The sequence below is a fragment of the Lipotes vexillifer genome, unplaced genomic scaffold (assembly GCF_000442215.2).
Source record: "Lipotes vexillifer unplaced genomic scaffold, Lipotes_vexillifer_v1.1 scaffold3148, whole genome shotgun sequence".
NCBI classification, from domain to species: domain Eukaryota; kingdom Metazoa; phylum Chordata; class Mammalia; order Artiodactyla; family Lipotidae; genus Lipotes; species Lipotes vexillifer.
Genome location: NW_006787839.1, coordinates 37416 through 52826, shown reverse-complemented (window position 1 = coordinate 52826; position 15411 = coordinate 37416). Strand labels below are relative to the sequence as shown.

At 38.7% G+C, this 15411-nt stretch overlaps 1 protein-coding gene across 1 annotated transcript in view; it reads right to left on the bottom strand.

The window, feature by feature from the left end:
- LOC103068460 (nuclear factor of activated T-cells, cytoplasmic 3-like) overlaps positions 1-15411 on the bottom strand; it is a 52045-nt gene that overhangs the window by 27518 nt on the left and 9116 nt on the right. Inside the window, 5 exon segments of the mRNA XM_082931189.1 lie at positions 1-8; positions 11-399; positions 7885-8011; positions 9325-9380; positions 15260-15400. The exon segment at positions 1-8 is cut by the window's left edge and continues 626 nt beyond it. Of these exon segments, the coding sequence (XP_082787315.1) occupies positions 1-8; positions 11-399; positions 7885-8011; positions 9325-9380; positions 15260-15400 (721 nt within the window).

Genomic DNA, 15411 nt, shown 5'->3' with positions numbered 1-15411 from the left:
CCTGCTGAAACAAAACTGGATCAAATTCTTGACTAGAGGCAGCATTAACAGGAAGACAAGTTGGTCCATTGAATACGACATTAGTTTGCATAGGCTGATAGGAAGACCCTACAGGAGGTGTTGGTGTGACTTGAAAAGGCTGGTGCACAACTGAAGAAGGTATCATATGCTGTTCTTTACCAGCACTCTCATCCCTACACTGCAACTGTGGCAGATGGGTTGAGGTTACCATGGATGCATATGTTAGCTGGATGGGACAAACCAAGCTTCTCTGTGCAGACAGTACACTGTCATGTAGGTGTCCTGTATCTGAAGAAGGCCTCTGGGTCTGGACAGGATGAGGCAATGATGGAACTGAAGCCAAATCAATCTCTTCTCTGTGTTCTTGCTTCATCAAAACTGAAAAGAAAGTGATTAATGCAAATGTTATTACGTAATACATAAAATAATTATGAAAGGCCTTCATTCTAGGCTACACAACTGTAGTGCACACACAAGCCAGGGGTTGAAAACTCAAATGCCTTCAGGGAATACAGATAATATAAAATATGTGAAACCAGTAAATAGAAGACAACACGGAGTGGTTCTTGCTTCAAAAGTATTCAAGTTAAAAAAAAAGAAAAAAACCAATACTGCATAGACCTCTATGAAGTGATATTGGAAAGATCTCTAAGACACGTTGTTAAGTAAAAAAAAAAAGTCAATTGCAGAACATGTGTATATATCACAATTCGCGTAAAATATTGTGTATGTATATATACACACACATATACACATGTTTTTGCTTATACATGTGTGGATGTCTCTGGAAAGATGCACAAGAAACTGATAACTGTTGTATTTATTGCTGGGAAGGGAAACTAGGTGAATAGGGGATAGGAGCATGAGGAAGATTTACTTTTTACTGTCTAAGTTGTGGGGCCTTTTGAATGTTTTCCACCATGTATATATATTGCTTATTTAAAAATAAATAATTTTTAAAAAACCCCAAGATCATTATGAGGTAGGGATTATTATTATCCCTGCCTTATAGATGAGTGAGTATACTGAAGAGGAGATTAAAGACACTAAGATCTGGGGCTTCCCTGGTGGTGCAGTGGTTGGGAGCCTGCCTGCCGATGCAGGGGACACGGGTTCGTGCCCCGGTCCGGGAAGATCCCACATGCCGCGGAGCGGCTGGGCCCGTGAGCCATGGCCGCTGGGCCTGCGCGTCTGGAGCCTGTGCTCCGCAATGGGAGAGGCCACGGCAATGAGAGGCCCAGGTACTGCAAAAAAAAAAAAAAGACACTAAGATCTCACAGCAGCTAAGTGGTATCATAAGGACTTGAACACAGGTTTTTCTGCCTCCAAAGTCCATGCTTTTATTCACTGCAGTATACTGTATTACCAACGGAAATTCTACTTCACCATTCCACCAAGCAAGTAGAGGTTACAAATACCAATCATCATCCTTTATGACATTAGAAAAGTAGCAGATCCATGAATTAGTTTGAGTCTACTTGATGAAAGAACTGCTTAAAGTAGGAATCAATGTATTTTGCTTATTTTATTTAATATGCATATCAAAACAGAAAAGAACCGCCAGTTAATTTACTGTGTCAAAACAACTGATGTCATTGTTTCTCTTGGCAAGCACTTCAGTCCATTTTTCTAAAAATTATCTACTTTAGCCTCCTATTGAAGTGCTATAATACATTTAAAAATAATTTTCCTAAATTCACATCTCATTGTTCCTTCCAAGTTTGTACTAAAAATTAACATAATTAAAATTTTCATGATCTTCACAAAATATAAGAAACTCCATTTTATGTCAAAGGAAAATAACGAGACCCAAAGCAAGGTCAAATCTCATCTGTCCATTTATCAAACCTTTGTCAAGTACAAGTCTCTTCACATAAGCATGGTCTCAATCTGAGAAAATGAAGGTAAGAATTAAGATAGCCCTGATAGTATATTTTACTGTAGAAGAGGTAATTAATGGAGCAGTTGTTTGGGGTGCATTTGAGTTCTGCACTTTGCTCTGGCTTCCTAGAAGAACGGGATAGGTTCATTATTCATCTGCTTTAGACTCTAAATCTGGCAACTGGTGAGCCCACCTCTAACAATGAGACAACAACCCTAAGGACTGAGAGAAAGGTATATCACCAATCTTGTTGCTTCTGCCACAATGCTCATGTTCTTGACCCAGACCTCCATCCAGTTTCTGATTCTCACTCAGGTATTTCAAGTATGGTTCACCGTGTCTATTGGCTCCTGACCTCTCTAATGTCTTTTTTTTTTCTTTTCTTTTTTTTTCCCCCTAATGTCTTGATGCATTTACTTTTCTTCTGACTTTGGCAGAACTAGAACTTTGTCCTTGGACTACTGGATTTTTTTGTCTTCTACTTCAGCTCCTACTCTGGTCTCAGGAAAGCTACAGTGAATCCTATATCCAGAGTCATATTTCTACATAAGGAAGGAGAATATCCAAGAAAGCCTACTCTCATCCCTTAATCCTGAATGGAACAGGTGGGGCCCTTGGTTACATAAGTGGTTGGTTATCACGCACTAAAAAGGAGACAGAGGGACCGAAAACTACAGCATAACATCCATCTTTTTTGCATGATCCAATCCTTATTTCTATGTTCCTGACTGACATCTGGGTAGCCAGATTGAGAATTCTGCTCTACTAAATCGAGTGCATTTCCACTCTGCCAAATCAAGTATCACTCTTTTTGTCTATAAGATATTCAGACTCCAACCTGACCAAACCATAAGAAGTCCTCACTGCTGGTCTATGGTAATTTATTCTTGTTTGGAGGGAAATACAGTTAAACAGATCTTATAATATCTACAATGAGATGAGTTTTAGAAACAGAATAACTCTACCTTTTGTATTATACATGCTACTTCTCAAACTTAGAATGTTGATGAACAGAGGCATCCAGAAAAAAAAAAAAAAAAAAAATCAACTGGCCTAGTGGTTTTCAAACCATGAGAAGCCTCACACTCTTCTTGAAGTGGTGGATGTAGAAGAACAGGATGTAAAGAGAAAGAGCTCTGGATTTCCTTTTCCAGTGCAAAGAGAGCACCCAAGCTGGCTTTCATCCTTTTTCATACACTGGCTTTTTGCATAATATTTTATTTGAAGAATAAACAACCTAAGCAATTTGAAAACCACTGATTTAGTATTATATCCTCATTTTATAGAGGTTAATCAGTAGGTACAGTGGCAGAGCTGAGATCTAATCTCCTGACTGTAAGGCAGGCTTATTCTCCCAATCAAAACAACCACAATACAAAAGTCAGTCTGTCCACTCAACTATTTGGAACACAGAATATACGCTTCCACAGGCAAAATATTATACATGAGAATTTGGCTCTAATGCTGCTCTGAAAAATCCCCATGATTCCAAAAACCAGAGCTCAGATGGTACCCCCAAGTACAAATAACTTCTGCTGGGCTTCAGAGGGAGACACATTTCCTCTACGGTGGGGGTAGAGTCTCCCACATTGGAAGTTCTGAAGCTAGAAGCTGGGCAGAAGTTCACACAGCACCACCTAAGGAAGGGCTGTGTGCTCTATTACCATCTGAGGTAAGGGTAATTTGTGAATCATACACATATGCTGCTAACTGTCTTCATTCTACAAAGTAAATGGATTGTGGGACAAATAATACTAAACACAATCCCTAATTAAAAAAAATTTTTTTTTAAATCAGCCACTTGCAGCTAATGATTATTCCTCCATTGGATATTGATGTTGGGCAGATCCCTATTGCTAGGGGGTTGCCAAAAAGGAAACAAATCCTTTAATAAAAAACATGCAACTTATGAATATCTAAAACTTTTATAAAATTTAAAAAGGAATTATTGCTGGGCTTCCCTGGTGGCGCAGTGGTTGAGAGTCCGCCTGCCGACGCAGGGGACACGGGGTCATGTCCCGGTCCGGGAAGATCCCACATGCCGCGGAGCGGCTGGGCCCGTGAGCCATGGCCGCTGAGCCTGCGCGTCCGGAGCCTGTGCTCCGCAACGGGAGAGGCCACAGCAGTGAGACGTTCGCATACCGCAAAAAAAAGAAAAAGGAATTATTGCTCCAACATAAACAAATGGCTAAAATCTCTAATATAAAGAATTCATAAAATTAAAAAGACAAACACAATAATTCTAAAATAACAAAGGATCATATAGTAGAATACTAAAAAGCTATCAAAATTCTGTTAAACTCTATCTGCTGATAAGGAAAAATAAAAATGTTCAGGTTACAAAATTAGTATATATAATATAGCATGGTCCCATGTCTTTTTTTTTTTTTTGCGGTACATGGGCCTCTCACTGTTGTGGCCTCTCCCGTTGCAGAGCACAGGCTCCAGATGCGCAGGCTCAGCGGCCACGGCTCATGGGCCCAGCCACTCCGCGGCATGTGGGATCCTCCCGTACTGGGGCACGAACCCGTGTCCCCTGCATCGGCAGGCGGACTCTCAACCACTGCGCCACCAGGGAAGCCCCCATTTCTATTTTTAAAAGGATGTATCTATATATGGATCAAAAGGATCTAAAAGGAGAGAATGACAGTGGAAGAGAATATGGGTGTTTTAAAAAATTTTTTTCAACTTGTCTTTTAAAAAAATTCAGTAATGTATTTGCCTTTGTAAAAACTTTATTCAAAATTTCAGTTTAGAAAAACAGTGAAAAAAGCCAAATGTTACAGACAAAAGGCAGTAATCAACCAGAATAAGGACTGTCCAAACACTCCTGTGTGTCCACTCTTCCTTCGTTAGTGTGTGCCACCTGATTTGTATTCTGTCAACCATAAAGCCAGTTATGACAGCTCCAGTCCAATCCAATATCTCCCTGCACTCTGGAGCCCCAATGATTTCCATTCTTACATGTAATGCCCTCTAGGACTCTGCCTTTATATTGTCCTCTCAATTCAAGAGCTGATAATGTAAAGGCATTATATTTGCTCCTTTCTGTTTGCCTATTACCACCACTATGATGGTAGTAATCAACACCTCTAACATGTTAACCCTATTGTTTTTTTACCCCAATTCCAGAAGCTCTCTCCCTTCTTATGCAAGTTAGATTCTATATTTCCTCATCTCAAAAGAATTTTCTAACATTCTTGGACCCTGTTGTCTTTAGTAACTCTCACCCTGGAAGAGCTCTACTATCCATATTTTACCACCTGCCCTGAAGAATCTGAGTGCTGCTTAAGAAAGTTACATAGCAGAGCTAATTAGTATCCATAAATTAACCAATATCAACATCAAAGGTGCCCTTTAATCATGCCTAGAATCCTATTACATGTCTGTGGTAACTTACTTTTCCCTCTTTACAACAACTTTTTCAAACTTCTCCACACTGTTAAACTGCCAAATCACCGACATTCCCCTCTCTCTGCTCACGATAGGAGACTTCATGTCATTCTTTACAGAAACAAAATTGAAGCTATCATATGGAAACTCCCTAAACTCTCCATTACTAAATCTGTAAACCTTCCTAATGTATATCCATCTTGTTCATCTCCTTTACCTTCCCTCTTGTTCCTTCTCCCATTTAAGGTCCATTCCAACTTGCATATTTTAAATCCTATCCTCTCCCACCCTTCCCAGAAACCTGATATTCTTTATCATCACTGATGCTCTCTCCTCTGTATACTCAAAATACTCTAGCTGTCTGAATCACCTTTTTAACCTTCTTGGGCCTCTCCCATATAAATCTCACCCTCCACAGTTAGTAAGTTGAGAAAAGACTAAACTGGTCAATGACATCTTTTAAAGTGACAGAAGAAACATGGGAAAAATTATTTTTGAATTACAAATCTGATCACGTCACCTCCTTATTAAAACTCAATTCTTACAACTCTTTTAATACTGTATGATGCAACCAACCATAAGGCCTTTGCATATGCTACTGCCTTTATGTGGAATGTTCTCCCACACTTTATCTAACAATAATTAACAGTATAGACTGTACAGCCACACTGCCTGGATTAAAATCTCACCTCTGCCTTTATTAGCTGTGTGATCTCAGTTCACTCACTTGCCAAATGGGAAGGGCAACACTACCTACCTTATAGGGTTATGGGAAGATAAATGAGTTATTATGTATAAACTGCTGAGAATAGCACCCAGCACACACTAAATGCTTTATATGTTTACTAAATAAATGAACAAACAGATATAGCCTAGGATATGTTATGAGCCCAGACTCTGGAACCAGACTGCCTATGTATGACGTTTGGCTCTAGGAGACCTTGGGCACATTACTTAGCCACTCAGTCTCCTCATTTGTAAAATAAGACAATAACCTATCCCATAGGTTTGTTTTTTGTTTGTTTGTTTGTTTTTTTGCGGTACGCGGGCCTCTCACTGTTGTGGCCTCTCCCGTTGCGGAGCACAGGCTCCGGACACGCAGGCTCAGCGGCCATGGCTCACGGGCCCAGCCGCTCTGCGGCATGTGGGATCTTCCCAGACTGGGGCACGAACCCACGTCCCCTGCATTGGCAGGCGGACTCTCAACCACTGCACCACCAGGGAAGCCCCCCATAGGCTTATTAAGAGGATTAAATGAATACAGAAAGGTCTTAGAACAGTACTAAAACATAGTAAATGTTACATAATTATAAACTATTACTATTACTTTCCAGTTCTCAACTCCTCATAGAAGTCTTTTCACAACCAGTTAGCCTAGACAAGGGTCCCTGTTATTTTCACCCACAGCACTGTTTCCCTTTCCTTAACATTCCTTATCTGTTTCTAATTACAAATTTGTAAGTAATTTATTTATTTAGAGGTTTATTAGCGTCTATTTGTTCCACTAGATTATAAGCTCCATGAGAGAAGCTAAGAGAGGTTTTACCCAACTAGTGTGCACCCTTAAACACTTATTGAATTAATGAGTAAATGAAATGGCTAATCAAAATCTTTTGTTTTCAAAGGTTTGTATTCTATTTGAAAATTATCTCAAATATTTTATTACCAAGTAATATATTAACAAGATCAAGTAATAATAATTTTCAGATTCTGGAATATAAGTGGGCTTCAGAAGCTCTAAATGAAATACAGCCAGGCTTTAAAGAATATGATGACAAATGAATGACTAATAACCAATACCCTCTCAAATTCATGTGTTTGTTCTTTTCATTTACTAGAAACCATTTAAAAGTTTTTACAACAAGTTTTGAAGAATAAGGTTCACTATGATATTTTTATCATTATATGTTCTGGTGACAAGTGCAGCACCTAACACAGAGAAGACCCCTATAAATGTCTGTTCCCTAAGTATGTAAACATCAGTGTGAATTACTGCATATAATATTCATGTGTCACAATCCAGAACTGGAAAATTACAGCACTTGAACTGCTGCAGAAAAAGGTGTGAAAGCCTCCTTTGTTATGGTGTCTCTACAAAATCAGGAATTCTGCCATCAATGTTATATTCCCCCAAAGCCAATATATGCTACAGTTGCTGCTTGCCAAATGAAAATTTAATGAGAGATTTTCTGTTTTGATTGGGAATGGTTGAGATGAAGACACTATGAAACAGGCGCACTGCCTTTCTGCAGTGCTAAGGGCACTGGAAGGGCACAAGGAAAGTTCACACATATTCACAAACACCTACTATTCCAACAGTGCTGGTGATTTTTGATAACTCCTGAAAAACAGACTTCAAATCTATTGATACAATCTTTTAATTTCCTTATAATAAGTGACTACAAAATAACAATTGCTATCAGATCTAATATTTAAAGTCAATACAAACTTTACAGATTAAGCATGCATTGGGATTTTTATTGATTATAAGGACCCTACCTTTAAACACTCTAATACAGGATTCATTGAATAACTTTTTATTCATTATGAAAGAAAGCTCTATAGTAAACCATCACAACTCCTCATACCTGGTGTATAAGTGAAACGTTGAGACTGGCTTTTTTTCCTCTTGCCATTGCAAAGATAAAAGTGCACCTGCACTGCAGCTGTAACTGCTGGGTTATGATATGGAGGAACTTCAAGGACAATATGAGCCTAAGGAGCATGGAAAGCAAGATTGGGTTACACTCAGAACTAAAAATGAAATGCACCTGCTAAACTCAACACGTCTCATGAGTCTTAACTATTCAGGCTCATTATGCGAGTAAACTGGTATATAAGTCATCTGGAGATTTACTCTATGAATACTTCAGTCTTAACAGAAAAGCTCTTTCAAGTAAACCATTAAAGGAGAAATTGCTTTTCACTCACCCACTTGGGTTTCTAGTTGTAGCAGAAATCAAAAGTCTTACATACTACATAGCCAGATATTTGCTCTAATAAATACTACGTATTACTATACATATTAAGTGGAAGTCTGTTCTAATTTTTAATCAAGTTTAATAGTTCCCAAGTTGTGTTACAGTTTAGATTTCTTATCTTAAATTTTTTTTTGGTGGGGGGGGCCTCACTGTGCAGCTTGCAGGATATCTCAGTCCCCCTACCAGGGATTGAGCCTGGTCCATGGCAGGGAAAGCACCGAATCCTAACCACTAGACCACCAGGGAACTCCCTTATCTTAAATTTTATATTCAAAATGTTCTAAACTGGCAATACACAAAACCTGCATCTATATTAAGAATAATTTTACATATGCAGGGTGAAAACTTTTAGCCCCAAATCAACTGCAATCCTTTTTTTTTAATCTTTCGGCCGCGCCGCACAGCATGTGGGGATCTCAGTTCCCCGACCAGCGACTGAACCCACTCCCCCTGCATTGGCAGCGTAAAGTCTTAACCACTGGACCACCAGGGAAGTCCTCAACTGCAATCCTTAATCTAACTTGTCTAGGTCTTTGGAGAGCACTGTAGGAAGTGGTACTGTCTATCCCAGAAAAAATTCTGTCTCCATTCCAACCAGGATGAAGGGAACACAACTTTCAGCGCTGATTCCTGGAAGGCTTAATGTGAAAGAGTTGGAAGTAGTGTATTAAATACACAAACCCCCGAGGGCTTGTACTCCTATTTTTTGCCCACTGTATAAGTTCTTCACTGAATTTGTTTGATCTCTTCACTGAATTCAGAGAAATAAATCAATAACTTCAGTATAAGAACCTTCTAATAATCTTTCATTTCTAATTTCTCCTTTCCTATACACAAAAACGGGGAAGAAAGACATCCAACTGTTTATCTTTCTTAAACTTTAATTTTAGTACCAGGAAAGTATCTATCTCACGTCCAAACTTCTAAAAATTCTAATTTACTTTTCCATTACTCAACAGGTAAGATTCCTCATCTATACCATAAAGCAGCATTATCCAATTTTCTCATTAAGTTTCTTACATATTTCTAAAGAAGTAAACTTCTTACCCCTTGACATTTTTCTTTGATTATTTTCCCTTCTACTTCCCACTGAGGTCGTCCATCTATTGACAGAAACAATTTACAGTTAAAAGGAATTCAAGTCAAAAAGCATACAAAATCTAATATATTTAGTATCACAAATTTATTGGCAAAAGGAATCTTTATCTTGCTGACTTCCATTATGAAAATAAAATGTGTACCCATGGGGAAAAAATGTGGAGAAAGATCTTGGGCTGCCCAAGTTCGCAGGGTCCAGAGAGTTTATTCTACTAAGTGATGTTTGAAAATCTTCTGAAAACACCTCTACCAAGTGGTGGTCAACTTCTGCTTGTATGCCTTAAGTAATGGGAAACTCGCTCCCTAACCAAGTAACCCATTTCATCTTTGGAATAGTAACTGCTGCTAGAAAATTGCATCTATCTTCATGATAGACGACATCTGTCTCCTTCTAGTATCCAACCCTGGTCTAAGCACTATTCCTTGTAGCCACCGCCCCCAAATCTTGAGCATTTCTGTGAGACAATACTTCAGATGTTTAAAAGCAGCTCTGTTTGCCTGTGTCTCCTTTTCTGCTGGCTAGCACCCCCAGTTCTGCATTTATCCCTTAAACAATATTTTTGCCTTCCTGGTTACCCTTCTTTGAATTCTCCTCCAGTGTGACCATCTCCCTCCAAATGTACCAGGCTCAGGACTGCGTAGAAAAGGTGAGAAATGATCCAGAAATGATAAGAGTGTGACTGAGGCTCTTGCCAAATTTTCTGGAGATGCTGTGTCTCTGTTAATAAAAGTTTTCTGGGGCAGCTACACCATGCTGACTCATATACTTAGTGTGTGGCCAGCAGTGTCCCTCTGTCTGCCACATTTCCTACTGCCAAGCTCAAGCTCCCACACTTTGTACTTATGCAGCTGGCTTTTTTTTTTTAACCCCCAACCCTTGTTACGTTAATTTCCCCCTACTAGACTTCATTTTCTAGGATTGCTTGGCTTGTCAAGATCTTCTTAGATACTGATGGTCTTATGAACTATTTCCTAGGCTTTCCAGATTTGTGTCACCTAAAGATCTGGCCAGAACATTTTCTGTCTCTTCATCTCAAGTGAATTATTTACCTGGGGAAAGCCCCACTTGCTACTAGAGCTCTCATTCCAGCATTCTTTTTATGTCATGGGCATTTACCCAGTGACTAACCCATACAAGTATCTTCACAGCTAGCATGACTTCATCTGGTCTGTGAAAATATCAGAAGACTCAATGAAATGCTGTCTAGATTGTGACTATCACTTTCCAGTCCAATATAGCTAAGAGCTACCCTTGTACACAAGAAATACTACAGACAAATGCTCAGAACTACAGCTCAGTTCAGCAATCATCTGCTGGGTCCCAACATGCCAAGCACTTTGGGTTGCTGAGATAATGGAGATAGGATACCCTGTCTTCAGTTTGTGGATGAAAGGCAAATATAAACAGTTCATTATAATGAAATGTGGTGGTTACAATAACTAATAAAGGTGCATTCTGGATGTACTAAGAGCACAGAGGTCAGGGTCCTTAACCTAGTCTTGGCTACTGTAAATACTGCTGCAATGAACACAGGGGTGTATATGTTTTTTCCAAGTTAAGTGTTTGTGTGTTTTTCAGATAAATACCCAGAAGTGTACCACTAGATCATATGGTAGTTCTACTTTTAATTTTTTGAGGAACCTCCAAAGTATTTTTTGTAGTGATTGCACCAGTTTACATTCCCACAAACAGTATGCAACGATTCCCTTTTCTCCACATCCTTGCCAACACTTGTTTTTTTCTAGTCTTTTTAATAATAGCCATTCTAACAGGTGGGAGGTGGTATCTCTCTATGGTTTTGACTTGCATTTCACTGATGATTAACAATGTAGAGCGTCTTTTCATATCTGTTGCCCATCTGTGATCTTCTTTGGAAAAAAAATGTCTATTGGGATCTTCTGCCCATTTCTTAATCGGGATTGCTTGATTTTTTGCTATTGAGCTATATGAGCTCTTTATATGCTTTGGATAGTAGCCCCTTATCAGATATATGACTTGTAAATATTTTCTCTCATTCAGTAGGTTGCCTTTTCATTTTGTTGATGGTTTCCTTTGTTGTGCAGACACTTTTTAGTTTGATGTAGTCTCTCTTGTTTATTTTTGCTTTTGATGCTTTTGCTTTTGGTGTCAGACTCAAAAAATCATTGTCAAGACCTATGCCATGGCTTACCACCTATGTATTTTTCTAGTTTTACGGTTTCAGGTTTTACATTCAAGCCTTCAATCCATTTTGAGTTAATTTTTGTGTATGGTTTAAGAGAGTGGCCCACTTTCATTCTTTTGCATGTGGCTAATTTTCCCAATACCACTTATTGAAGAAACTTGTTCTTTCCCCATCGTGTATTCTTGGCTCCTTTGTTTTATATTAATTGACCATATACATGTAGGTTTATTTCTGGGCTCTTTATTCTGTTCCATTGATCTATATGTCTGTTTTGATGCCAATACCATACTAATTTAATTACTATAGCTTTGTAATCTAGTTTGAAATCAGGGAGTGTGATGTCTCCAGCTTTGCTCTTCTTTCTCCAGATTACTCTGGCTATTTGGGGTCTTTTACAGTTCCATAGAAATTTTAGGATGGTTCTATTTCTGTGAAAAATGCCATTGGAACTCTGATAGGGATTGCACTGAATCTGTAGATTGCTTTGGGTAATATGGACATTTTCACAATATTAATTCTTCCAATCCATGAGCACAGAATATCTTTCCATTTATTTGTGTCTTCTTCAATTTCTTTCATTAACATCTTGTAGTTTCTGATACACAGGTCTTTCACCTTCTTGGTTAAATTTATTCCTAGGTATTTTATTCTTTTTGATGCAACTGTAAATGATATTTTCTTAATTTCTCTTCCTGATAGTACATTATTATATAGAAATACAACATATTTTTGTATATTTGTTTTATATCCTGCAACTTAACTGAATTTATTAGTTTTAACAGTTTTTGTTTTTTTTTTTTTGCGATATGTGGGCCTCTCACTGTCGTGGCCTCTCCCGTTGCCGGACGCGCAAGCTCAGCAGCCATGGCTCACAGGCCCAGCCGCTCCGCGGCATGTGGGATCCTCCCAGACCGGGGCATGAACCCGTATCCCCTGCATCGGCAGGCGGACTCTCAACCACTGCGCCACCAGGGAGGCCCTTAACAGTTTTTTTTGATAGAGCTTTACGGCTTCCTATATATAATACCACATCATCTGCAAATAGTGACAGTTTTACTTCTTCCTTTCCAATTGGAATACCTTTTCTTTCTTTTTCTTGCCTAACTCTTCTGGCTAGAACTTCCTATACTATGTTGAATAAAAGTGGCAAGAGTGGGCATCCTTGTCTTCCTGATCTTAAGAGGAAAAGCTTTCAGCTTTTCACCATTAAGATATTAGCTATGGGCTGGTCACATATGGCCTCTATTATGTTAAGGTACATGCCTTCTGCAACCTCTTTGTTGACAGCTTTTTAAAGTTTTTTTAAAAAATACATTTATTTATTTTATTTATTTATTTTTGGCGTGTTGGGTCTTCGTTGCCGCACGTGGGCTTTCTCTAGTTGAGGCAAGCAGGGGCTACTCTTCGTTGCGTTCCACAGTCTTCTCACTGTGGTGGCTTCTCTTGTTGCGGAGCATGGGCTCTAAGTTCGTGGGCTTCAGTAGTTGCAGCATGCAGGCTTAGTTGCTCCGCGGCCTGTGGGATCTTCCTGGACCAGGGATTGAACCTGTGTCCCATGCATTGGCAGGCGGATTCTCAACCACTGTGCCACCAAGGAAGCCCAACAGTTTTTTAATCATAAATGGATGCTAAATTTTGTCAAATGCTTTTTTTAATCACGATAATGTGGTGTATCACGTTGACTGATTTGCGAATGTTAAACCATCCGTCTATCGCTGGAATAAATCCCACTTGATGATGGTATATGGTCCTGTTAAGGTACTGTTGAATTTGGCTTGCTAATATTTTGTTGAAGATTTTTGCATCTATGTTCATCAGGTATATTGGCCTGTAATGGTTTTGATATCAAGGTAATGCTGGCCTCAAAAAATGAGTTTGGATAGTTCCCTCCTCTCCTGTTTTTTGGAAAAATTTAGAAGGCTTGGTATTAGTTCTTCTTTGAATGTTTGGTAGAATTCATCAGTGAAGCTGTCCGATCCTGGACTTTTGTTTGTTGGGAGGTTTTGATTACTGATTCAATCGCCCTGCTAGTATTTGGTCTGCTCAGATATTCTATTTCATCATGATTCAGTCTTTGGTAGGTTGTATGTTTCTAGGAATTTATCCATTTTTTTCTAGGCTGTCCAATTTTTTGGCATATGATTGTTCACAGTGGTCTCTTATGACCCTTTGTATTTCTGTGGTATCAGCTGTAATATTTCCTCTTTCATTTCTGATTTAACATGAGTCCTCTCTTTTTTTTCTTGGTGGGTCTAGCTAAAAGTCTGTCAACTTTGTTTCTCTTTTCAAAGAACCATCTCCTAATTTCACTTATATTTTCTATTGTCTTTTTAGTCTCTATTTCACTTATTTCTGCTGTAATTTTTGTTATTTCCTTCCTTCTACTAACTTTGGGCTTCATTTGTACTTCTTCTAGTTCCTTGAGGTGTAAAGTTAGGTTGTTTGAGATTTTTCGTGTTTTTATTTTTTTAATTAATTTTAATAAGTTAAAAAAATATTTATTGATTTATTTATTTGGCTGCACCAGGTCTTAGTTGCAGCACATGGGATCTTTGTTGCAGCGTGCCTCAACATGGGATATTCAGTTGAGGCATGCAGGATCTTTTAGCTGTGGCATGTGGGCTCTTAGTTGCAGCATGCGGGATCCAGTTCCCTGGCCAGGGATCAAACCTAGGTCCCCTGCATTGGGAGTGTGGAGTCTTAACCACTGGACCACCAGCGAAGTCCCTAGCAAAATGTTTTTAAGGGTCATCCATGTTGTAGCATTAATCAGTACTTTATTCTTTTTTATGGCTAAATAATATCCCATTGTATGAATATATCACATTTTGATTATCCATTTATCAGTTGATAAGTATTTGAGATGTTTACATTTTTTGGCTATTATGATTAATGCTGCTAAAAGCATTTGTGTCCAAATTTCTGTGTGACTTATATTTTCAATTCTCTTGAAGAAATATTGGGGAATTCTTTTACTTTTTTTCTTTTTTTGCGGTACGTGGGCCTCTCACTGTTGTGGCCTCTCCCACTGCGGAGCACAGGCTCCTGACGTGCAGGCCCAGCGGCCACGGCCCACGGGCGCAGCCGCTCCGCAGCATGTGGGATCCTCCCGGACCAGGGCACGGACCTGTGTTCCCTGCATCGGCAGGCGGCCTCTCAACAACTGCGCCACCAAGGAAGCCCTCTTTTACTTTTGAGACATCCTTAATGAGAACTTAATATTCATATGAAAATTTAATAAATGTTTGGTTCACAGTAAAATCTGTGTAAATGATGCCTATAGCTTTAAGAAAACTATTCTGTGATTAATGTCAGTGAAACATCTGAATAATTCACTTTAACCTTTTGCTCCTTAGTCTGAGTTCAATCAACTCAAATCTTATTTATCTATCTATCCATTTATTTATTTATTGAAGTATAGCTGATTTATAACGTTATGTTAGTTTCTGGTGTACAGCAAAGTGATTCAGTTGTGTGTATATATATATTTATTTATTCTTTTTCAGATTCTTTTCCACTATAGTTTATTACAAGATATTGAATATAGTTCCCTGTGCTCTACATTAGGACCTTGTTGGTTATACAGTATATATAGTATATATAGTAGCTTGTATCTGCTTATCCCAAACTCCTACTTATCCCTCCCCACCTCCTATCCTGCTTGGTAACCATAAGTTTGTTTTCTATGTCTGAGTCAACTCAGATCTTATATTATTTACCTTGTCCTTTTTCAAGAAAGATGATTTTGGATTCTGGTAGAAAATTAGATCCAGTAACAATCATTTCATGACCTCCATTTACAGAACAACTGTTGATACTGTACTTCTCAATATGAGGAAGTTCTTGAGCAGACCGCTGGGCTGTTTTTTAA